At 35.5% G+C, this 25,783-nt stretch overlaps 4 protein-coding genes across 9 annotated transcripts in view; 3 read left to right on the top strand and 1 right to left on the bottom strand.

The window, feature by feature from the left end:
- LOC128207280 (phosphofurin acidic cluster sorting protein 2-like) overlaps positions 1-20,103 on the top strand; it is a 32,623-nt gene extending 12,520 nt beyond the window's left edge. Inside the window, exons 10-22 of one of the 3 annotated variants that reach the window (XM_052910115.1) lie at positions 162-215; positions 1,075-1,173; positions 3,181-3,330; positions 6,528-6,632; positions 7,666-7,772; positions 8,393-8,547; positions 9,042-9,255; positions 9,619-9,661; positions 9,986-10,155; positions 10,463-10,643; positions 10,938-11,037; positions 12,940-13,044; positions 13,754-20,103. In XM_052910115.1, the coding sequence (XP_052766075.1) occupies positions 162-215; positions 1,075-1,173; positions 3,181-3,330; positions 6,528-6,632; positions 7,666-7,772; positions 8,393-8,547; positions 9,042-9,255; positions 9,619-9,661; positions 9,986-10,155; positions 10,463-10,643; positions 10,938-11,037; positions 12,940-13,044; positions 13,754-13,875 (1,605 nt within the window). In that variant the 3' untranslated portion in view covers positions 13,876-20,103. The remainder of the gene's footprint in view (positions 1-161; positions 216-1,074; positions 1,174-3,180; positions 3,331-6,527; positions 6,633-7,665; positions 7,773-8,392; positions 8,548-9,041; positions 9,256-9,618; positions 9,662-9,985; positions 10,156-10,462; positions 10,644-10,937; positions 11,038-12,939; positions 13,045-13,753) is intronic. The other 2 variants (XM_052910116.1, XM_052910117.1) reach the window with 2 other exon arrangements.
- Positions 17,072-18,046, top strand: LOC128207780 (protein rtoA-like). Its single transcript, XM_052910904.1, has one exon. It carries the CDS (start codon positions 17,072-17,074, stop codon positions 18,044-18,046), a length of 975 nt encoding a protein of 324 aa, XP_052766864.1.
- Positions 20,104-21,450: 1,347 nt separating the features above from the next.
- On the top strand, positions 21,451-24,417 carry LOC128207778 (uncharacterized). Its single transcript, XM_052910900.1, has one exon. The coding sequence runs from the start codon at positions 21,451-21,453 to the stop codon at positions 24,415-24,417; it is 2,967 nt and encodes a 988-aa protein (XP_052766860.1).
- A 325-nt stretch (positions 24,418-24,742) lies between these two features.
- The window catches only part of LOC128207281 (UTP--glucose-1-phosphate uridylyltransferase-like), a 37,944-nt gene continuing 36,903 nt past the window's right edge, over positions 24,743-25,783 (bottom strand). For all 4 annotated transcript variants that reach the window (XM_052910120.1, XM_052910121.1, XM_052910118.1 and 1 more), the window contains exon 15: positions 24,743-25,530. In XM_052910120.1, the coding sequence (XP_052766080.1) occupies positions 25,423-25,530 (108 nt within the window). In that variant the 3' untranslated portion in view covers positions 24,743-25,422. The remainder of the gene's footprint in view (positions 25,531-25,783) is intronic.

Below are 25,783 nucleotides of genomic sequence, written 5' to 3'. Positions count from 1 at the left end.
GTCCAGGTCTTCAGAATGCAACGTCCAGTGTATTTGTGAGGGTCAATGAACTTTGTCATTAACAACACTAGGCATGCTGGTGAAGTGGGTGGGGTACACTGTGTCCACATGTGTTAGTGTTGTGTCCCTTGTGGGATTATGTTAGTGTTTGTATTCAACAGGAAGGACAATACCACCAGGGCCTCAACAGCGATGACAGCTCCAACAGTCAGGCTGTAAGTTCACACAGTTTTATTTTGTTCACCTGCTTACCTTTGAAGGCTGGAAACATGAACACCTAAAATCATGCTTGACAGGTCCATATCCATCTAATGCAGGTGTCCAATTATGATGAATTTAGTTAAGCTTCCTATGGGCTGATTATTATATATAAAGTGACAAATTGAAGATTGCATGATAAATATTGTTTTGGGCTTCCCATGATTAAAATATTGTAACCTTAAAGAAAACACCAGATATACGATTTTGATGTTAGTGAATGATGCAATTTGATTGTTGTTAATTGGCAGTAAGTTCAGGTAAAAACAATTTGATGGTGTCAGATTTATTAATAAGATTAATCTTTGTTATCTGACACTTAACCATTCTTAAATCATTTAAATGACTTTTGTGCATAGACTTCATTTCTTCTGTATAAAGTGCATGGTGTGATACTGACTTATTTCAAAACAGTTATCAGTTCATAATATGATTTAGTTACATTGCATGGTTTAGGCAGTTTGATTATTTACTTAATTTTGTAGGAGTTTTAGTCACTGTCTATGTATGATTTCATGGATATGCTTGGTGCTTTGAATGAGAAATAACAGGTTTTTTAGTTAAATGTAAAATATTATGTTTGTAGGATAATTGTTCGATGATTGAATTTTCAGAAACTGGAATGAAATAATGTGAGAAATGTGAACTTAACAAACAAATTTTAAATTTTTTGAAATGTGTTTGTTCAATGTTCTAAAAGTTGTGATTTACATGCATAGCAACTAATTATATTACAAATGCACTGTATCACAACCATAACAGACCACGAAGGATAGAAATGTAAATCTCCACTGTACATGGCATGTTATTGCACAGGAAAGGGACACCGATCAGGAAACTTCTGACGTTACCATGACAACCAGCATTGAAGTACCCAGTATTAGAGACCCCCCTGTGAAAACTGAAAAATCTGAGGTACATGTATACATGTATATTGCTTTACAAGATCTTGGGCATTCTGTATGTGTCTGGTGGTGTGAAATTTTGCACATCACAATCATATCCTTTGTACACATGTATAAACAGGGCAGAGGTTGAGATGGAACAGTAGTATACACTTATTACATGGCTTGCTGGTCAATAGTCAAAATTTATTATAGGTGGATAGAGAAGGACCAGTTTACAATAATGTTAGGCTGTTAAGCTTCTCGGCAATAGTTTTCTTGTCTATCCCTGACCGAGGGCAAATGTTTTTGACTATTGATGGACAAGCCATTCAATAAGTGTTTTATTACATGACAAAACATATTTTTTAAAGTATTTGATCATAATAGTTTTATGTTGCTCTCAAAGTGAACCCTGGCAATTAGTTCTGAACAATATATTTCCGAGTGACTTCCATTTTTTCTAGGCAAACCTGTTTCATAACACAAAATAGTGCAAACTAAGTAACTTCAAACACACTTTCATTTTTTCATTAAAAAGTATTGATACATGTATGAAGAGAATTTAATTTCCGATCTTACTTTTTTTATCAGTTGAAAAATTATTGACCAGCTACCGAACAACCGGTCATATAGCAAAAACTATTGACCGATGATTTATATAGGAAGTCATGTAATAAAGAAGTTTAATATGCTTTATATTAGGGATGGCAACGAGTAGTAAAATTGGTACTTGAGTACTTGGACAATCTTCCGATCGAGTACTCGATTACTCGGATAACTTGAATTGGTTTTCGGGAAAAACAAGTTTGTGTATACATGTATCGGTCATGTACATTGTGCGTTGGTCGTAATATTGGCCATTTCGTCTTTAAATAAGACTGTCATTATGTACCTTAACAGAGAAATCAATAAAAAGAAAACAAATATTGTTTTAATGCTTTTAATTTGTCGTTTTCATTTCATTTTATACGTATATATGTACTACCATATAAATGGAAAGTATAACTCTGATCATATTCGTGCGTAGAGATGATCGAGACTACACTCAATAATGAACAACATTCAGAATTACAATATACGAAAATTATTTATTAATTGTTTAGTTGTTTTCTCTACGAAAAACTTTTTAAAATGACAAATTTTCCTATTTAAATATTGTTGTTTTCCTCATTAATATTCATTTTTCCATGATTAAGCTATCCACCAATTAATTGCGATAATCATTGCAAAATTACGCCCATTCAGGAATCGATGCACGTAACGCTTGTCAACGTTGTTTGGTGAAAACACACTAATTGGTAAACAAAACAATTCTGTAGGAGATGTATCGCTATCAAAACTTCGCTAATTGACATCAGTGCTATTTGCAAATTAGGGCCCTTTGTTGACAGTTTGCAATTACCACAACAACTGTCAAATAATTTATTATGGTCAACTGTGTACACAGCAGGGATAAGAGGGGCCGTTAATTGTCGGCTTGGAAACAGGAAAGATCTGATACTTACGTCTGTTAATTGTGAATTTGGTGAATTTTATAAAAAAAATATTATTATTTTTCGAGTACGATTTGATACTCGGGTACTCGGATGGTTGATTGAGTACTCGAGTACTCGGGTACTTGTTGCCATCCCTACTTTATATACTTTCGCAACTGGAAATCAGCATCTGTTCATGCAGTCTTTAAGTATGATTTTGGGCAAAATTGCTGCTCCAGGATAGCATTTGAACACTGAGTGTTGCTGTGACTGCATGAAAGTTGGTTGTTTCCTAATATTTTAAATCTTAGAAATGTAACTTGCCTTGTTCAGTTTGTTAACATATAGTTTGCCTCAGCGCGATATTTTTTCAAGCTTTCACTAAAATGCATTTTTAGCTTAATTGAATTTGCCTTTTCTTACATTAGCACAAATTCATTACAATTATGTTAGTTTCATTTTACTACAAGGTTGTTTAATAAAATTAAGCAACTGTTATTCAAGCCATACTGTTGAAACTTAGGCTTTGTTTTCACGCTGGTGTTTGGTGGACATTGTAGCCACAAAAACGTAACTCGCACCCACAGCCACAGAGCATGCTCCTGAAACCTATACAGCGGGAACGCAGCACGTCCTACAAGGAGAGGCAGGAGAAAAAGACCCCTCGACCCCTTGACCGCTGCAATAGCATGGGTTTGGTCGACCAGTTGGTCAGTAGAAGACTGGTTTACATAATCATTCTTAACCAGTCCATATTGCTTAAACATTTTTATATATTTAACGGTAAAAAAAAATATGTAAGAAAACAACAATCGTACAAAAGTTTGATTTTTGTTCATTATTGAAATACTGTGAAATCATTTATATTCTTTGGCATGAGTTGGGTACTCAAATTTGTGGATTTTTTTTATAAAAAAATAAATCTGCCACCATTACCGTAATTGTTTGCAAATTCACCACATGCATGTCTCATGCTATCTGTCATCTAAGTCAGGCAGTTTATGACACTTGCTATAGTGGGGAAATATGCCACAATTAGTGCAGATACCCATATCAATTATTGCTTGATTGTGAAATGAAGGGTCAAAAATAAAGATGCCGCACACCAGGGATAAAATATATTGAAGCCATCTAGTTTTGCAAACTGTGAAAAAACAGTAAGGCTGTGTGTTTATCTCTGAAATAATCTATTACTTATTTGGTCAAAGTAGCAAAGTCAAATGCTGACGCTCAAACACATGTACCTGGTATATTTCATGTAAATACATGTACTGGTTTACCCTTTTACAAAGGCAGTATAGTTTGAGAATTAAAGGTTCAATTTTCATTGGGATCTTGAATTCTAGGATTATTGACTCACGAAATCCATGAAAATTAATGTTCCTTGAGTATTAATGATTTCACAGTAGTAACTTAAATATCTGGTGTCAGTAAAATCAAACTGGACTGGTTCAGTGTTTTGTGTGATGGTTGGTGAAAGAGCTACACATCCACCATGTTCTTATATTCTCTCCGCAGACACCACTGTACTCTACACTGATCTGGCTTGCACAACTAACTATACACACTGCACTGCAGCATGGCTAGTAGCACAAACATCAGTTAGTTTAATCTAGAAAAGAGTATCGTCTCTTTATTTGAGTCTTTATTGTTGATGTTTGTATATAAGTAATGATTAAGAGAAATCCATTTTATCACTCTTAGACTAAGAGTACTGGTTAACCGTCTCTAGTAGTATTAAAATATACTAAACTGGTTGCAAAACCCTGTAAAAAAATATTTAATTGATACATGCCTGTGTAAGACCAGGATTATGACAAGTGACTACTAGATAACATGCTTTGCTTGTAGCGAGCGATATTCTTGGTGCATACAACTGTATGGCCTTCGCAATTGGCTAAGTAGATGCATAATACTTTTTATAGGTACATGTCGCAAGCCAGGTTGAATAATATGGCTGATGGAGCCTTGAGTTTATTCCTCAGCTCTACTATAGAGTGTTCATGGTGTTGGGGTTTGACTATGTGAAAGACTTGACACAAACTGAAACATGTACATTAATCATGTCATTTCAGTGTTTTATCTTAAATGTAGTATTGTGTTGAAATTTTAATGACAGAAATAGTATTTTACTTATGAATGATGTTTCTGCACATTAGAGTAGTATTTTATAACTTTGTTATAAGTACATTAACATTGAGCACAGCTATGCTTGTCGAATCACTGTTATACACCACTTTGTAATGATGATGTAAACATAAATGATGTCTGTTTATTTCAGATCAACGAGGCATGCTATGCTTGTTTGCTTCTTACATTTCATTTTGAGAAAAATACATACTTTTTGTTGACCTTCAAACTTTTGTTGGCTACAGTTTGCATTTGGAATGTTTGATGTGCATAATTATACTTGTTGGTTATTGTGAAACATTTGGTTTTAGGAATGACTTAAGTTTCTTGGTTTAATTATCTTCTTTGTGAATTAGTGATAGCAATGTACTACAGTTTTGCACTTGTGTTCCATAACATCTTCTCTGTAATTCGTGATATATCATCTTTGCACAAAGTAGTACATTTCTGAAAGAACTTCAATTGATTCACAAACAACTTAGCAGTTGTGTATCTGGCATTGAAATAATTTTTTAAGATGCAACATCTTGTGCCATTGATCACAGCCTTAACATGTTTACATTAATTCTGTGTCCACTTTGTCTTATCTTCATATAAGGCTATTTCTTTATGTCTGTTTTGTTGTCTCATAGGTCTCAACTAGTATTTCCCCCAGGATTTTTTAAGGGACATCAGATGCCAACTGGGAGGGTGAGGGAGGGGTTTCTCAAATGGTACAATTTGACATATATTTCAGGTCTTTTAAAATGATTAACTGTTACTCCTGGTAAAACACAATTAAAATGGTAAAGAAAGGTAATGAATGCAAAGAAAATAATTTTGACTCGCATTTTTTTATGCATAAATTCAACAACTTGAGAGAAATGTAAGTGAAAAAATTCAAACACTGTACCCGAACGGACCACTTCTCTGGGTACCTGGGGGCTTTGTGCACATTGAGCATTACAGGCTCTTGTCTTTAAACAAAAATACTAGTGGTAGTTTTGACAAGACATTTATTCATAAAGCTTTATTTAACAATTAAGATTAACATTTTAAATGTTTAACTGCATCACTAAGTCTTGCAGCATGCTTTCCTTGCGGTCTTGCATGCCATGGACTTCATGGTTCTCATGCATTTCGTGCTCTGATTGGTGATATAATCAGAAAATTGAATGTACCGAAAATATAAACATTATAAAAACAGTGCTATTTACTAGGCTGAAAAAGAAAATCCACTAACTTATAGCATACGAGTTGATTTCTTTACAATAATGTTTTACTTTCTTAAGGTGGGAAAACATAAAAAAATCAGTCAAACGAATTAAAACATTTGATATGATTTAAATTAATCAAAACTTCCAACTTATTGTTTTCACAGTTTGCAGTCTTAGCAACTGTTGGCATGCAGGCAGTACTGGACAGGAATTATCATCAGTTCCATTGTTTAATGCATAAATTTTATAACATATCACATGACTGGATTACAGCTTGTCACAGTTGTTCAGGAATGCTGAAATCTAGATTGAAATTTGAAGGGACATTGGAGATGTGCCTTAGAGAAATACTGGTCTCAAATATAGTGGTTCTGTTTTCAGTCGTATCATGATGACAAATCCAACAAAAAGACAAATCCACTAATAAGTACTTAAAAGAAAAATATATGAAAAAAGAAAGCGCATGAAGTATTGGCAAATCAATTATTTTTATTGCAACAAAATGCTACCAAAGTCCCTACAGCAGTGTTTGCAGCTCATGTTTCAGATGGTGTTTCAGGTGGGTTTATTGTATGTTTCAGCCCCGGAAGGCCCTGCTGGACCAGCTGGGGATGGTGCTTGGGGGATCTGATGACAAACTGCCGGACTCCCTTCTACTTGTGAACACAGCAGACTGGCAGGGACAGGTATTGCTCATATTTCTGTTTTAATTCATTCCTAGTTTTTGCAAGCTTGAAGTATTTTAAATACTTATCTTAAATTTGTTTTGATCTTTAAAATATACTTCTCATGTGGCCATATTTTAACTTCTGTTCAAATAAGGTTGCATTTAATAATGCATGCCAATGATATATCTTGACTTAACACACTATTATAATACAGTGTGTGTATACCACATGGTACATAATGTCATAAATGCTATGTTGGAAGGCAATATTTTGCTTTAAATGAAGACTTTAAACAAAGATGACTTAACTATTTTTTCACCATCTTAAATGAAACATAGCGCAGTCTACATCACTTACATAGCCACACCTTTGGTCTTTTACTTGAGTTTGATTGAGAGTTAGACAATCCTTTTCACAAAACCGCATTCTGGTGGAGCACAGTCAAAACAATATTTTGGAAAATAGGTTGTCGAAGTGTTTGAAGAAACTAATCACCAAATCAAACTCCGGAAAAAAAATGAAGGCGGGGCTCGCTGAGCAGCTATACTGCCCTTTGTTTCATATAAAATGATGAAGAAAATGAAAAGTTATGTTTTTCATCAATCAAAGCAAAATCTTGCCTTCTGACATAGCATTTATGACGTAATTTATCATGTGGTATACACACACTGAATAAGGCATTGCAGTGTTTTTTCCCGAAATTCGGCCCCATTCTCATTCTGAAAAAGCATATAAAATCCCCCTTTAATTTTTTTAGGAGCATTGACCCCTTAACATTTAGCAGTTGTAGCAATATTGTGCCATTCAGGAATATCACCAAAGGTTTGTTAAATAAATGGATTGAGAAAAAGTTGAACATTATATGATTCGTGCTAGTATTATTTCTTTTTGCCCAAACAACCCTAATTTTCACCTATCGCCACCATTCCCTCAAAAGCGGAAAAAAACATGGCATTGTTTTTAAGGCTCATTAGTTCTAGTCTTTATTTTTAAGGTATGCAACACCTAATGCCTATGAACGTAAACTAACCCAGATGTGTACATTTCACAGTTGCTGGTTCAGAAGCTACAGGAGAAGCAGTTGCGGGTAATTTGTACATGCTCTGAAGCCGATGTCAGGGCAGCTATCAACTTCATCGTTTCCAAAATACAGAAATTGTAAGAAGTTACAGGGCTCTCACTAGGCTGAAAATTTTGGGAGAAGTGACTTCTCCCTTCAGTCAATTTAGGAAGAAGTGGGGAGACTTTAGGGAGAAGTGATACTTTTTGTAACACCTGATACATAAACTTTGCCATACCACACACCTCAGTTTATATTCACATTCAAATTGAATGCTGTAACTATATAAAATGTTCATAAAATAATGTATCATTTTTGGCTCAGCAAAAGTGTATTTGTCAATGTCACATAGTTTATCTCCAAAGCGCATCTAAAATGAAACAAAAACCAAGACAGCTAAGGATTTGAAACAATCAATATGATTAATAAATTAACTGTCAATATAGTAGGGGGGCGAATCTTATTTTGGTACGTTCGGGATAGGGTACGAATGTCACATTCAGCTATGCTGTTATTTACTTGTCTGTTAAATGTTTGCAAGGTTAAAGGGAAATAGTTTTAAGCAGGAAAGACTGACATTTATTTGTCGGCACACTTAAAAAATCAGCGTGTTGAAATATTTTTTTTATTAATCTTGTTATTTTCACCTGTGGCCTGGTTGCTTATTTTTATCGCATCGAATAACAGATTTTTAAAAAAGATAATTGTTTGATTTCAGTTGCAACTTTAACTCCCGTAACCCCCACGCAATAAAGCTGGTAGTATCAGGTGGAGACAGCTACATCAACTCCGTGTTGAGACCCTATGTTGAGCAGTTCTCCGCCAAGTCACCGGACTGGCAACACTACGTCAAATTCCTTGTTATACCTCTTGGTAAGTGAAAGAGTTTTGGTTATAAATGTTTAAAGAAATGGTATATTTGAAATGTTGTCAACCAATACTGTATGAGTATCTCTAAATAGTCATGTAAAAAGCTATCTTACATGAAGTCTAAAGTACCAAAATATATGCATATTAATCAGTGTATTTGAAATCAAGTTCAAGCACATTTATGAGATCATCTGTTTTTTAAAGGAAAGAAAGTTAAATGATTGTTATATCCATTGTGTGATTGATGTCATTAATGGCCGCATGGAATACCTCAACCTTTCACCATAACTAACACTGTTCACACATAGCTCTCATGTTTCTAAGGAAAATATGCTTATGTGTAACATGGTCACTAATTCTGGCTTAAATAATTATGGAGTTATTGCCCTTGGCAAATCCGGCAGATGACACACATTAGAAAGATAAATGTAGTAGATGTAAAAGGGATCATCCTTTATATCAGTTGTATGAATACCTGTTGTATTCCCTGTGTTTAGGTTCTAGTGCTGTAGGAAAGTACATTGCTCACATAGACAACACTTACGGCAGTCTGTTTATGGACCATGCCTGGCGAGACTGCTTTGAGAAGATTGACACAGTTAAGCTTGAGTCACAAGACGTGTACAGTCGCGTGTCTAAGTACCTTGGCTCTGCAGGCGGAGTCGTTCAGATACCCATAGCGGAAGCCATGGTCATGTGCAAGGGGAAGGGGTAAGTGTTGTTTTTACAACAGATGGGCGGTTAGGATGATACAATGTATATCTGATTCAATTATCAACAAGATTTATAATAGGGGTAATAGTATGTATGCTATATTGGTATTGTTATGTTTGGTGGAAGTAGTTGTCATGGTAATGACTGCAACAAATGCCACAGATAGCTATCAAGAATTATTGTTTTCATATAAAAAGGTTAGGGTTTTACTGCATCAATAAATGTTCACATATATTACTAGAAATAGTTATCACCCACTGTATTATGTAGAAGCTTCTAGTTGTTTATGCACTACTTGAAGTGGAAAAGATGTGAAGGATTGTTTACTTGTAAAGTACATTGTACTGTAACTGCTTTCAGAAGTGACGAGGAGTCCAGTCAAGTATTTGTGCCATTTCTTTGTGTGAGTGTGATGAAGGTTTCACTTGACGTAGATTAGTGCATACTTTCTTCAAAATGTATTATGCTTTCACATACTGAAGTTTATCAATTTTACAGTAACACTGATTTTGTATATATGAACTGTGCAAGTACAAATAAAAAGCTAAATCTTAAAAAAAAACATTCTGAATTTAGAGTTATTTTTTTTTAAACAAATAAAGTCATAAACATAAAGCTTACATTTATAACTTTTTAAACTATACTTATGACTCCTTTTATGATAAATAAATGTTAAAGCCACTCAGTGAACACTCTTCCTAGCCATGTAGAGATTCCATGCTTACAGGAGGTGAAGGTTGGAAGTGGTGAGGTGCTGGGAACCAGTGTGGACTATGACGAGGGTCTCCCCACCCCGGGCTCACTATCATCTTCCCCGCCCCAGTCCCTAAACCCTGACAAGCTCCAGTCAACTCCACCTAACTCGCCCAATGTCAGTGGCACGGCACCTTTTCTAAGGTAAGGATGTCAGGGTTCTGGCTTGTTTAAAAAAAAGTTACACATGTATGTGAGAATAACAGTGATGAGATTGTAGCATTATCTTTCTTTTTATGATAACTTTAGGATAACTTGAGTAGGAAAATGCATAGCTTTAGAGGTATTCTTACAATTGTGTAATTAAGTGCTGATTTTTGTGACCAGATTTTTATGTCCTTGTCATACATAAACGTTTAATAAATGTGACTGTGACATGAATGCTGTGATATGAGATGGCAGATATTGTATTCTGTGACCTAACTACATGTACCTTCATTTCCTATTACAGCGCACAGACCCCACCTTCCTCAACATCGTCCACAAGCTCATTCTCCCCTCGTGACTACGTGGAGATGCAAGTGGACTACTGGATCCTTCCCGGCAAACCTGACTCCACGGATAAGGGGGATAAGTCTAGCAAGAAGGATAGTAACAAGGTCTCACTCAAGTCAGCATTCAAATCACTGCAGGTTGGTTGTCTTCTAACGTTTCTATGGATACTGTATTTCACAGTGCTTTCATTCATTCAAGTGTCTGAGTGATGGTCATTTTAAGAGTGGTGGTAGAAAGATTTATGGTATAGAAACATGATTGAATGTAGATATCTTGACATTATTATTCTTGCCTATATTTTGTGAAGACAACCTTCATTAAAACACCTTAACATTATGAATATTTGTTATGATTAAACAATAGGTATGGTTTTTAGTTACTAGCTTGTTGTGACATTCTTACTGGTAAAGTTTTCCTGATGTATGTTGTAGGTGAGTCGCTTGGGTTCCTGGTGCCCATCCATGGCCGGGCCAGACGCCCAGACCATACCATTCTCCCTGACTGTGGTTACCAGGGAGAAGAAACAGAAAAGTAAGGCATCTGTGCTCCTTGTTCAGCTGACAAGCTGCTTAATCTACTTTGTTAGTAGTAATTATTTGTTATCCCCCGCCTATGAAATAGGGAGGGGGATATTGAAATGGCGTTGTCCGTCCTTCCTTCCGTCCATCCGTCCGTCCGTCACCTGCGTTTTCTCAGTAACTAGCCGGTATAATTTCATGAAACTTAAAATAAATATGAACCGCTATACTGGAATGATGCCCGTCTAAAAAAATAAAAGTTGATTGGTCAATTGTCCTTGGAGTTATTGCCCTTGATTTTTTGAAAAATGCACATTCACAGCCATTTCTCAGTCACTAGCTAGCAGAATTTCATGAAACTTAAAAATAAATATGAATTACTATACTGGGATGATGCCTGTTCATTTTTTTTTTGGATTGGTCAATTGTACTTGGAGTTATTGCCCTTGATTTTTTGAAAAACTCTCATTTACAGCCATTTCTCAGTAACTAGTTGGTAGAAATTCTTGAAACTTGAAATAAATATGAACCAACATACTGCGATGATGCCTGTTTATTTATATTTTGGATTGTGTAATTTCTATGTGAGTTATTTGCCCTTGATTTATTAAAAGATCCATGTTTGCAGCCTTTTCTATGCAACTAGCTGGTAGAATTTCATGACACTTGGAATAAATAAGAACCAACATACTGTGATGATGCCTGTTTATTTATATTTTGGATTGTGTAATTTCTATATGAGTTATTTGCCCTTGATTTATTAAAAGATCCATGTTTGCAGCCTTTTCTATGCAACTAGCTGGTAGAATTTCATGACACTTGGAATAAATAAGAACCAACATACTGTGATGATGCCTGTCTTTTGGATTGGTCAATTTTCCTTAGAGTTATTGCCCTTGATTTATTAAAAAATCATTGTTTGCAGCCATTTCTCAGTAAAACCAATGTGCTTATCTTATTCTTTCTGAGATTTTTTTTAACCTTCAAGCACAAACAAGCCATCAAGCACAAACAAGCCATCGTTGGCGGGGGATATCTTTTCACTGAAAATGCTTGTTGATATATAGTTCTTTCCTGATGCTGAAGCTACTATGCCGCCTTCTTCCATGGAAACAATCTATTACATGGATGATTGGTGAACTTTACAAACCTTCTGAAGAAAGCACTTTCATCAGTTAACAAACTAGTGACTCCCTTACCTTAAAGGAGCTTTACACCGTATGATGAAATAGCGAAAAAAAAAAAGAGAAATTGTGGAAAACTGACATAAGCTTGGTATCCATGTGTACAATGCATTAAAACTAACTAACTCAAGTACCACCTAGTTTACATTTTATTTATTTTCCGCAGTCTTTTCGTATTTTTCCATTAAAAAAGATTACTAGGTTTGTTGACCTAGTAGAATTCATTCTTATGCGTGATTTGCTAGTCGATGTTATCATGTGGTATTACCAAGTTAGGTATATAGCTTAAATATTCCGAGTGTTTAGGGTAAAATTAGTAGCACACTGGACTGCAATTTTGGTGACACCGGTTCGAACCTGGTCTCCGACTCGTTTTTTTTTTACATATGGGTATTTTTTTACAATTATGATATCAAAGAGTAAAACATTTTATCAAATAATTGTCTTGAGATTCGTTACAGAAAAAAACTTTTTTGGTGCCAATCTGGTGTTTAGTCCCTTTAATACAGAATTGAATGATACTGTACTTCTTCAATGTTACTTACTCAAAGAGCCGACAGATGGAAAGGAAACATTTATGTATTCTATTTTAACAAATGTAACCATTGAAGGTCAATGTTGTTGTTGTTGTTGAAGGAAAATGTCCTAACTGATGACATTAACGTTGTACTTAAATAGCGTGTTTTTCTTTTTCATTACTGACTTGATTTAATCCAATGTTTTGCTTGCAGTTCGTATTGGTAAGAAGTCCAAAGAGGGAGAGTCAAAGACCTCGATGTATGATGGCATTAGCAGGTTGATATGTACGTCAAAAAGTCTCAACCATTCACTGAAAGGTAAGGGCTACCCTGGCTGTGCATATTATTGAGCCTGTTACATGTTCATAATAATATGTAACACATATCTAAATTTCCATTGTTTATCTACATTGAAAGAGTTAATAAAGAGGAAAAAATAGTTTAGGTTTTTTTTAAATTTCTCAGGCAATTTTAATCACAGTGATGCAAATTTTGTTAGTAAAATGTAATTATAAACAATTCCCTGAATAAAATAGTGAATGCCTTAATTTATTGGGTGACACAATGAAAACAGTAGAAAATATACTGTATGAGGACGTTATTTCTGTACTATTTTTTTGCAAGCATGGTTCAAAAATTGGCGGATTAGATGAAAAAAAAGTAATAATTTTAGTGCGATCGTAAAGTAATTAATTCCTGGACTAGTAGATACCTTTTTGTTGTTTGCATATGTGTTCAAAACAATATGCTCTCTAAATGTCTTTGAAAAATGGCTTGTTTCCACACTTAAGTCATAAACGGCTACTAGTATCATATACTAATATTGTATTGCATATTTATGATTAATTTGTGAATGGAATAATGAACAATGAATAAGGTCATTGTTACATCCCATTTTATGTCAATTATAACATTTCCCAAAATTCGAGTCACTGTGATTTAATGAAGAGAACAACCAGACTACTCTGTAGAAATTTTGTGATGATATAACACCCCTAATTTTTATTTTTCTACTTTCTTTCTGCAGTGACAGTGGATGGGGTAGACTGGCCCGGCGTCAAGTTCTTTCAGCTGTCATCCCAGTGGCAGACACACGTAAAGCAGTTCCCGGTCTGTGTATTCACCTCTGACCCTGCCCAGGTCACATGACCTTCACCTTCTGTAACCACAGCAACGCTTTGCTGCAGAGATTAGCTGGTCTGCTGTCAGTTTCTAGAGGCAGATGACTCCCAACAGTCACTTGTATGCTGAATATTTGTTGATTGCCATTATGTCAATGCCATATAGTTCGAAGTCAGCACATAACATGTGTATCTGACCTGTTATTATCTTTTGTGGTAGGTAGTAACATTGAACTGTGAAATTTAATGCCAAAATCATTGCTTCATTTTTGTGATTGATATTGAAGTTGCATATAGCTTTTTGGGGAAGTGAACTACTGCAATATAAGCTTAATAAGCTATGTTGTGTCCTTAATGATATTATTCTCAAAAACAGCTAGGTAATTGAAACGTTTGCTCATTGTTCAAGGTTGTAAATAAATGGTAATGTGTTTCTTAGAAAACTGATCATAAAAGGCCTGCCATGTAACATGTATTTATGGAAAACATTAATGAATTACGAAAATGTTTGTAAGTAGTTGTAAAATAATATGCATGGCGCATGTGCAGGATTGCCTGTAATAATGTAGTATTAATGGACTGAATAATAGAAGAAAGTGCTACAGGCTTATAGGGAATCCTTCATGTGTAATCTTTAGAAAGTCACTTGTGGATAATGGTTTAGTGTTGGGAGAAGCATACAGGAAAATACACGGAGACATGGAGTCATTTTATTGTTGTGATCAGTAAACACCTTGATAACAATAGTTGCCAAAGCATTTATTATCTAGAAATACATGTTGTTTCATGTCATGAATTATCATGTTTTAACTGTTGTTTGTTAGCTGCAAGTTTTGCATGTTAATTTTTAAATTTTGGCAATATTTGTGCTTGTTTATCATTGACGTCATACCTCCCCCTCAGTTTTCTGAATTACAATCATGTATAAGCCGCAAAGTTACTAGCATTACCGTAGTTCTTCATAAGCCTTTGTCATGACTCTCATAAATTTAGGTTGAAATAAAATTGAATCCAAAAAAATCAATCTGGCGTGTTGGTTGATGATGCTTTAAAAGCTTAAGTTTCCATGCTCAAGAGCTGGTTCTCTTAATGGAAATCGTTCAGCCTTTTTTAACAACCTAAGTTTGTTATTTTCATACAAATGATATGGGTTTGCATACCAGTTTTCTAGATATGTTTTAGTTGTGTATATATTATTGTGTTTCCAACCCATTTACATGTAAAATAAGCCAGGCGTAATAATGGTATATTTTTGAAATTGTGTTCATTCAAGTAATTGTATACTATTTATGTTTGTATATACTGGCGTGTATATACTTTAGAGCTTGAACAATTGTGAATCATCTTGTGCAATGTTGAGTTGGGCAGCTGTGATAGTGTTTGTTTCATGCAGGTGTATTATAAGTTAGAATTGCTTACCAAGTTTTTATTGAAATCTATGTATGAAATCTGGAGAGGTTTTCAACTCGGTGTTCTCTTTGTTTTGCAATAATTTGAATCTGCGTCTTATTTTAGTGTCTCTTGTTTTGCTTATAAAAGATTTTTAAGGAAAATCTATTAATCAATATTTTATGAAGTTTTTTTTCTGTCAGTCCATTGAAATAGTGGCATTATTCTTTTTCCTTTTTTTTCCTTATTTTATTACGCAGTATGAAAACTGGTAGAACATTTTGTGTTGCACAGACCTGATAGAAAGAGTTGAATATTCACCATATTTTTGGAGTCAATCCGGTTACAAATTTTAAATCTAGAAAACGATCAATTTGGCAATGTTTTCTTAACACTAAAAATCACTAAATGATGGCATTGCATATATTAATCCTCAAGAAATAGAACAAAACTTAAAAATTGAGTAAATCTGATGTCACAAAATTGATGCTCTCCGCTCCATTGAACAAGCTAAGTATAGGTGGTACCATTGTGGACACATCCTTTCTACTGAACACTTCGACACCAGGAGCAGTTTATAAAGAAGCCTAGGAATGAAAACACTCTTCTCTTCAGTTCTTTGTGAAACTGCCTCTTGCTGTACAGTTAATGTTTTGAGAAACAAAAAAACAAAAATATTAGATTAATCACATTTATATTACATCACTAAAGTTTATATTACATCACTTAAGTCTATATTACATCACTAAAGTTTATATTACATCACTTAAGTCTATATTACATCACTTAAGTCTATATTACATAACTAATGTCTCTATTAAATCTGTTGTTAAAAAACAAAAAGATATGTAAAATACATTAGAGAAACATGTTTTCTCATTTTTAACCAGAAGTATCAGGGAACAAAACTTACCCGGGGATTCTTGATGGAACAAGCTCCTCATCTTTGCAAATGAAATGAGTAAAAACCAGTATGGACACACTCTTGAGTTGAAGAGTATTTTATCAGGTATTTTAACAGGGTTGTTTCTGTTTAGTTCCTTTATTGGGTCTAGACTTCATTACGTCTAGACTATAGTACATTTAGACTCTATTAAGGCTAGACCTTATTTTTTTAAACTATTTAATTTGATGGTGAATGAGTTGCTCAGTTTGTTTATTGCTGGAGAAAAAGCATTTTTTGTAATTTGTCAAAAAGCAGAATAGATGTTTTGGTGCTATATGGCCTATTTTAAGGTGCAATTGTATGTATTCATCTTTATCACATTGTTTGTTTGGGCTTCTTTTTCTTATTTCATTTGCTTTCCTGATGCGTTTTTTATAAAGACGTAAAAGTACATATATTTCCATAGCCATAATAACTGTAGGTGTGACATGCAAAATCATAATATGTTTTAAGATATATTCACATTAGAAGGTTTTAATGCTTGCGTAATAAGTCATATCAATTTAGCTTAGTTGATCGTTGAGTAATGATCCTTGATTAGCTCATATTACATGAATTACATCTTAAACAGGGCTTTGAATAAGGAAATGTGTTGCTTAACTGCTTGATAAATTCTTATCAGTAGGTAATAATGCTATAAATGTTTAAAAAAGTGCTAACATAAGGTCTCATGAAAAAGAATGTTCTATGTATGATTCATGTATTTATAATTCAAAATAATTTAGAAACACTTTGCTATGTGCTCATCTGACTTTTTCCTCATTAAGTAGATTTATTGCTGAACTATTTTAAACATGTATATTAAATGTAACATGTATATAAAATGTTAGAAAGTTGCAGCACCTTACATTTTACAATGGCCGAGAGTGGACGAACCTTACAGCTTACAATGGCTGAAAGTGGCAGAACCTTGAAGCTTACAAGGGCTGAAAGTGGCAGCACCTTACAGCTTACAATGGGCGAAAGTGGCAGCACCTTGCAGCTTACAATGGGCGAAAGTAGCAGCACCTTAAAGCTTACAATGGGCGAAAGTGGCAGCACCTTGCACCTTACAATGGGCGAAAGTGGCAGCACCTTAAAGCTTACAATGTGCGAAAGTGGCAGCACCTTGCAGCTTACAATGGGCGAAAGTGGCAGCACCTTGCACCTTACAATGGGCCAAAGTGGCAGCACCTTAAAGCTTACAATGGGCGAAAGTGGCAGCACCTTGCAGCTTACAAGGGCTGAAAGTGGCAGCACCTTACAGCTTACAATGGGCGAAAGTGGCAGCACCTTGCAGCTTACAAGGGCTGAAAGTGGCAGCACCTTGCAGCTTACAATGGGCGAAAGTGGCAGCACCTTACAGCTTACAATGGGCGAAAGTGGCAGCACCTTACAGCTTACAATGGGCGAAAGTGGCAGCACCTTGCAGCTTACAATGGGCGAAAGTGGCAGCACCTTGCAGCTTACAAGGGCTGAAAGTGGCAGCACCTTACAGCTTACAATGGGCGAAAGTGGCAGCACCTTGCAGCTTACAAGGGCTGAAAGTGGCAGCACCTTACAGCTTACAAGGGCTGAAAGTGGCAGCACCTTGCAGCTTACAAGGGCTGAGAGTGGCAGCACATTGCAGCTTACAAGGGCTGAAAGTGGCAGCACCTTTCAGCTTACAATGGGCGAAAGTGGCAGCACCTTGCAGCTTACAAGGGCTGAAAGTGGCAGCACCTTACAGCTTACAATTGGTGAAAGTGGCAGCACCTTGCAGCTTACAAGGGCTGAAAGTGGCAGCACCTTACAGCTTACAAGGTCTGAAAGTTGCAGTACCTTGCAGCTTACAAAGGCTGAAAGTGGCAGCACCTTACAAGGGCTGCAAGGTGCCGCACCTTAAAGCTTACAAGGGCTGAAAGTGAATGAGTGTCATAGACATAGAACTGTTTTGTTTTATCCAATCAAAATGTTCATGTCATTTGTTGTGTTGTTTTCTTTCCCCCACATCCTAAATGTGTTTTAATTAGATATGTATTTCTTCCCTTTATAAATGAGAACCAAATGTATCACATTTTAGGAAAGATAATTGGCATTAAGTTCTTTCATTTTGTCCTATCTACTTTCGGCCTAGCAGACGGAAGAAAATATGGGTACGCTATACAGAGATCATTTTGTTATAGAGCTTATTTTTTGACCTTGTGTCAAATATTTTTTACCAAGCATTGCAGGCATTTGCATATGTTTTGCATTTTTGTTTGCTGAGAATGGAAACACGTCTTAGATGTTATTGATTATGTTTGTATTATTATAGAAGCAGTATTTAGTGCAACAGTCGGTTAGACTATAAACTTTTATTTACTATTAACATGTGCTTATGTTAAATATTTGTTTAAGCCTTTTTTGTTAGCTGAAAAGAAGCTTTAATACTGGTAGTTTTGTATCATTTTGGCATTTTACTATAAGATGTATTTTTTGGGGCATTATATGTACCCGATCAATTTAATACTGCATTGGTGTACCTTGGATTGAATAGATGAAATGTGCTGAATTTTGATTGTTTTTATGTTGTTAAAAATCCTATAAAGTTTTACTTTTAAATCAAATTTGACATTTAATGTAACAACTTTGTATAATTTGATTGTTTTATTTTAATTTCTGTCACATACATGTACATACGAATCTACTAAAATATCTATAAGGATTTTTAGAAAGATTTGCTTGAACTTTTCGAGGCCTGGCAAATAATCCATGGCTCTATGTTTAGCATCGAATTCTAATTTAAAAACCTACTTTCCCTGCCTTGGTAAAGAAACCCAACTTCTTTAGGTTTTCTAGACAAGGCAAGCCAAGTGGATTTCAACATGAAGACTGAATGATAAAGTTGTATACATTTGTAGATCCATATCATGTCAAGAAATTGTAATGTTTCACACTAAACACTATTTTTTTATTTTTATTATTATTTTATAGCAAACGGCTACTTAAATCTGATTTACATGCTCAATTTTTACTTCTGTCATTCTTTTATTTATTTTTTACAATTTGAAAGACAAATACCTTCCTTCTTTATCAAGTTATGACTTTAAACATATAAACATTTGCCATGGCCTTAACTTACTCTAATCATGATAGCATAATCCTAGTCATTCTAGTTCTCAGATCTGACTGTATTCAGTATTAATGAGCTAAATTCATTTTTCTTAGCAACATTTGAGAGGATGGCTAGTGCAGCACATTACCCTCCTCTTTAATTGGCATAATTTAATTATTTACTATCATTCTCTTAAATCGGCACATTTTGTATTGCTTTGACACGGTATGGTATAAGTATCCAGAATTTCACTGATCAAAGATTTGTTTAACCAGTTGTTTTTGTGGTGCCTGCGAAGCATGGCAGACATATAGGAGTTACATTGTCTGGCGTCACACTTTTGTCCTTGATTGATAATTATTGAAATATGTGTTGTAGTTTTCACACTTGGTATACACATTGGTCATAGGCAGTTATGACCCCGATTCATTTTTGGGTCAAATGCTCGAAGATCAAGATCATTGGACCTTTTACTAGAAAAATCATAGGTGCACGCGACAGGTGACACATTCAATATGCCAAAGTATGATACCCAGTAGATAAAGTGTCACATTCTCAGTCATAGCATGAAACTCAACCCTTGTTTAAGTTTGTTCACTGTGTAATCAAAGAGCTTTTGGTTTTATTTAATGCAGAAAATCTGTTTCAATATAATCCCCTATCTTTCCAGAGAGAAGCACCCTTTTGGAGTAGATTTTTATATCAGATTGTGTCATTCGTTAGTTATGATTTTCTACTTTCCATTAGTTTTGGATGGCCTTCAGTCATTCCTGTTGTTTGTGTATCCCATTTAATGTGAACATTGTGTGCAGTAATACATTTTGTAAGCATCTATTTCCATGTCCAATAATAAATGGTTAAACAAATGTATTAGTGTAAGTTTATTAGCCCTACTATTCAAAGAATAAAGAAAGCTATACTTCTCACACTAGCGTCGGCGTCACACCTTGGTTTCAGTTCAGTTTTGCTTGAAAGCACCTTCAAGTCATTTTCTCAGCAAATACATCATGTATTGCATTGAAACTTAAGATCTGTTTTCCCATCTATCCAACCTACTTAATTAATGAAGATAGATAACACAATTTAAAAATGATGCAAATTATGGGCCTTTATTATACAACTTAGAAATTCTAGTTTTAAGTTTTGCATGTAAGCACACATAGGTTAATATTTTAGCAACTACTTGATGTATTGAATTGAGACTTAATACAATTGTACTCAACTATCCAACCTACTAAGTTCTATGTTAATAAACCAAGTTAGATATCTCTTTTGTGCATAACACGCTAATTATGGCCTCTTATTATTTGACTTGAAATTGCTGGTTAATGTATTGCATGTAATCACATTCACGTCAATTTCTCATCAAATATGTCATGTGTTACATTGAAACTTTACACAATGGTACTCCCAACCATCCAACCTTTGTTATTAATCAAGTTCGATAACTATAACTAGTTTGCATATAATCTAAATTTTGCCCCTTTCCTATTTCGACTTAGAAAATCTGGTTTAGGTTAGGCATGTAAGCAAATATAAGTCAACAACTTTCCAACTACTCCATGTATTTCATTGAAATTTTATACAATCAAGTATTCTACAGCTTATATTCCACACTCTGCATATTAAGCCATATCTATTTTAGTATTGCAAACTTTATTTAAGGGAAACATCTCATTCAATTTAATCGGGTTGGTTCCCTTTCTTATAACTTTGAACATATGATTGGATGCTCCCTATACAGGAAGTTTGAACAAAGTTACTACCCTTTAATTGCCAGGAATCCTAAGAGAACAAAAACAAAAACAAACAAGGCCTCAGTTATGAACTATGAGGATATCAGTTTAACCATGTAGTGATCGCATAAAAAAGGCTTTGACAATGTTAAAGACTAAGTGAATGTGTTGAATATTTAGTACTTTTAGAATGTGCTTACTTTGACTGATTAAGTGCCATTGGGACCTCAGCTTAACATGTATATTTAAAAGCTGTTTGTAAAAAATAGGGAAGACATTAAGCCACCTTAAAAGAAAATTTAGGTACCGCAATATTCTGGGGATCGGACAGTGTCATTTCAAATTTAGCCCCAAATAAAGTACATGTACTTTGCATAGAAATGCAGTTTTAGAATTATAATAATTCAGAATGGATGCTGTTTTTAAGATGGCACAAGGGATACAATGCATTCTTTGTTGATGACCAGTTAGGTAGAGATGTCGGCCTCTTTGGCTCAAAAAATCAAGTTTCCTTTGTTGGGTCTGTTTGCAACCATTAACCCCAGAGATATCTCAGTACAGCAGAGACACCTCAGTACAGCAGAGATATCTCAGTACAGCAGAGACATATCAGTACAGCAGAGATATATCAGTACAGCAGAGACACCTCAGTACAGCAGAGACATATCAGTACAGCAGAGACATCTCAGTACAGCAGAGACATATCAGTACAGCAGAGACATCTCAGTACAGCAGAGACATCTCAGTACAGCAGAGATATCTCAGTACAGCAGAGACATCTCAGTACAGCAGAGACATCTCAGTACAGCAGAGACATCTCAGTACAGCAGAGACATATCAGTACAGCAGAGACATCTCAGTACAGCAGAGACATATCAGTACAGCAGAGACATCTCAGTACAGCAGAGACATCTCAGTACAGCAGAGACATATCAGTACAGCAGAGACATCTCAGTACAGCAGAGACATCTCAGTACAGCAGAGACATCTCAGTACAGCAGAGACATCTCAGTACAGCAGAGACATCTCAGTACAGCAGAGACATATCAGTACAGCAGAGACATCTCAGTACAGCAGAGACATCTCAGTACAGCAGAGACATATCAGTACAGCAGAGACATATCAGTACAGCAGAGACATCTCAGTACAGCAGAGACATATCAGTACAGCAGAGACATCTCAGTACAGCAGAGACATCTCAGTACAGCAGAGATATATCAGTACAGCAGAGACATCTCAGTACAGCAGAGACATATCAGTACAGCAGAGATATATCAGTACAGCAGAGACATCTCAGTACAGCAGAGACATATCAGTACAGCAGAGACATCTCAGTACAGCAGAGACATCTCAGTACAGCAGAGACATATCAGTACAGCAGAGACATCTCAGTACAGCAGAGACATATCAGTACAGCAGAGACATATCAGTACAGCAGAGACATCTCAGTACAGCAGAGACATCTCAGTACAGCAGAGACATATCAGTACAGCAGAGACATATCAGTACAGCAGAGACATCTCAGTACAGCAGAGACATATCAGTACAGCAGAGACATATCAGTACAGCAGAGACATCTCAGTACAGCAGAGACATCTCAGTACAGCAGAGACATATCAGTACAGCAGAGACATCTCAGTACAGCAGAGACATATCAGTACAGCAGAGATATATCAGTACAGCAGAGACATCTCAGTACAGCAGAGACATATCAGTACAGCAGAGACATCTCAGTACAGCAGAGACATCTCAGTACAGCAGAGACATATCAGTACAGCAGAGACATCTCAGTACAGCAGAGACATATCAGTACAGCAGAGACATATCAGTACAGCAGAGACATCTCAGTACAGCAGAGACATATCAGTACAGCAGAGACATCTCAGTACAGCAGAGACATCTCAGTACAGCAGAGACATATCAGTACAGCAGAGACATCTCAGTACAGCAGAGACATATCAGTACAGCAGAGACATATCAGTACAGCAGAGACATCTCAGTACAGCAGAGACATCTCAGTACAGCAGAGACATATCAGTACAGCAGAGACATCTCAGTACAGCAGAGACATATCAGTACAGCAGAGACATATCAGTACAGCAGAGACATATCAGTATATCAGTACAGCAGAGACATATCAGTACAGCAGAGACATCTCAGTACAGCAGAGATATCTCAGTACAGCAGAGATATCTCAGTACAGCAGAGACATCTCAGTACAGCAGAGACATATCAGTACAGCAGAGATATATCAGTATATCAGTACAGCAGAGACATATCAGTACAGCAGAGACATCTCAGTACAGCAGAGATATCTCAGTACAGCAGAGACATATCAGTACAGCAGAGACATCTCAGTACAGCAGAGACATCTCAGTACAGCAGAGACATATCAGTACAGCAGAGACATATCAGTACAGCAGAGATATATCAGTACAGCAGAGATATATCAGTACAGCAGAGATATATCAGAAGAGTGGAGACATATCAGTACAGCAGAGACATCTCAGTACAGCAGAGATATATCAGTACAGCAGAGACATATCAGAAGAGTGGAGACATATCAGTACAGCAGAGATATATCAGTACAGCAGAGACATCTCAGTACAGCAGAGATATATCAGTACAGCAGAGACATATCAGTACAGCAGAGATATATCAGTACAGCAGAGACATATCAGTACAGCAGAGACATCTCAGAAGAGTGGAGACATATCAGTACAGCAGAGATATATCAGTACAGCAGAGATATATCAGAAGAGTGGAGACATATCAGTACAGCAGAGACATCTCAGTACAGCAGAGATATATCAGTACAGCAGAGATATATCAGTACAGCAGAGATATATCAGTACAGCAGAGATATATCAGTACAGCAGAGACATATCAGTACAGCAGAGATATATCAGTACAGCAGAGATATATCAGTACAGCAGAGATATATCAGTACAGCAGAGACATCTCAGTACAGCAGAGATATATCAGTACAGCAGAGATATATCAGTACAGCAGAGATATATCAGAAGAGTGGAGACATATCAGTACAGCAGAGATATATCAGTACAGCAGAGATATATCAGTACAGCAGAGACATATCAGTACAGCAGAGATATATCAGTACAGCAGAGATATATCAGTACAGCAGAGACATCTCAGTACAGCAGAGACATATCAGTACAGCAGAGATATATCAGTACAGCAGAGACATCTCAGTACAGCAGAGATATATCAGTACAGCAGAGACATATCAGTACAGCAGAGATATATCAGTACAGCAGAGATATATCAGTACAGCAGAGATATCTCAGTACAGCAGAGATATATCAGTACAGCAGAGATATATCAGTACAGCAGAGACATATCAGTACAGCAGAGACATCTCAGTACAGCAGAGACATCTCAGTACAGCAGAGATATATCAAAAGAATGGAGACATATAAGTAGAACATAGACATACATTATGTATTTCAAAATGCACCATTTTTGTTCATGTTTGATAGCATAATATTAAAGTATGACAAATGATTTTATGAGAGTTGGAGGGTGGGGGTATTTTATACTAGTGTATTGCAAGGGCATTCAATTTATGGTTGCCATCTTTGGCTAAATGGAACATAAAACTGCATCAAACAGTTCAACTATATTTTTCAACAGGTTTATCTCAGTGGTCATAAATGCAGTCCACATCTTATACCTCCCATTCATTGACCGGTCTATCTGTATGCAGGTCAAGCATTAAGTTTGGATTCAAGGGAAGGGAAGAACAAAGTCACTTTATCTTTATTTATTGTCCCCCTTAAAATCATTAATAATCAAAACAATTTATTATATTATATGTAAATGTTTAAAACAACAAAACAGTTAAGTTAATATAAATATACCAGAATACAATGGCACAAGCTGAACTTTGTGTAAGAGATTTTTTGTAGTAAACAACAAACACCAGTAGGTGCAGACAAGCCTTATGTGATAGGTGAAGGAACATCAAGAAATGAAACAGATTTTCTCCAACAAGTAGGCAGTCCAAAAAATATGGTCGCTAAAAAGTATTGCCGCATAATATACCACAAGCATGGACACTAAATCATGAAAATATTTACATCTAAAATTTAATGCCCTTTTATGAACAGAAATCAGCACTTCAAAGTTAATATTAAATGTGATACTTAACATAATTATCTACATGATAAAGCATGTGTGTTAAGAAAAACTTATAAAATAATTGTCACATAAAAAACATCACGATAAGCATATTACACAAAGCAAACACACACTTAGACTGTCATGCATGCATAGAAAACCCTCAGTATTTGATTCCACACAATGTCATAATACTAATAACAGATTGATTTAATAAACACAACCATACAAGAGAGACTTCACAATCCAAGGAGAATTCTGTTTAGCTGCATCTACATTTCATTCTTATATCTCATACTGTAAGTCGATTTAATGATCCAATATACGCAGGTTGCCGGAAACAATCTTGTTTTCGAGAATCGCTCCAGATGGTATATCAATTCTGTCACCATGGTTTGCTATGATGATGACAGTGCCCTGTAAGAATTAATTATGGGCATTTGAACAAGACAACATTTTCAAACTAAAACAAAGCAATAAGTTGATGGTAAAGTAATGGCTTTTAAACATTAATACAAGGTCATTCAGTCTAAAAATAGCAGGCAATTACTAAAAGATATTTTCTGAAATTGCCTCTTTCAAGTGACATGTCATCTTATCTACAGGGTTAAAGAATTAAAAAAAAGATATGCAATTACTTATTTCCAATTAGCATATAGAAGGTAAAATG

The sequence above is a fragment of the Mya arenaria genome, chromosome 11, assembly GCF_026914265.1.
Source record: "Mya arenaria isolate MELC-2E11 chromosome 11, ASM2691426v1".
Taxonomy (NCBI): Eukaryota; Metazoa; Mollusca; class Bivalvia; order Myida; family Myidae; genus Mya; species Mya arenaria.
The sequence above is the reverse complement of the archived record's forward strand: the minus strand, read 5'-3'. Positions and strand labels throughout refer to the sequence as shown.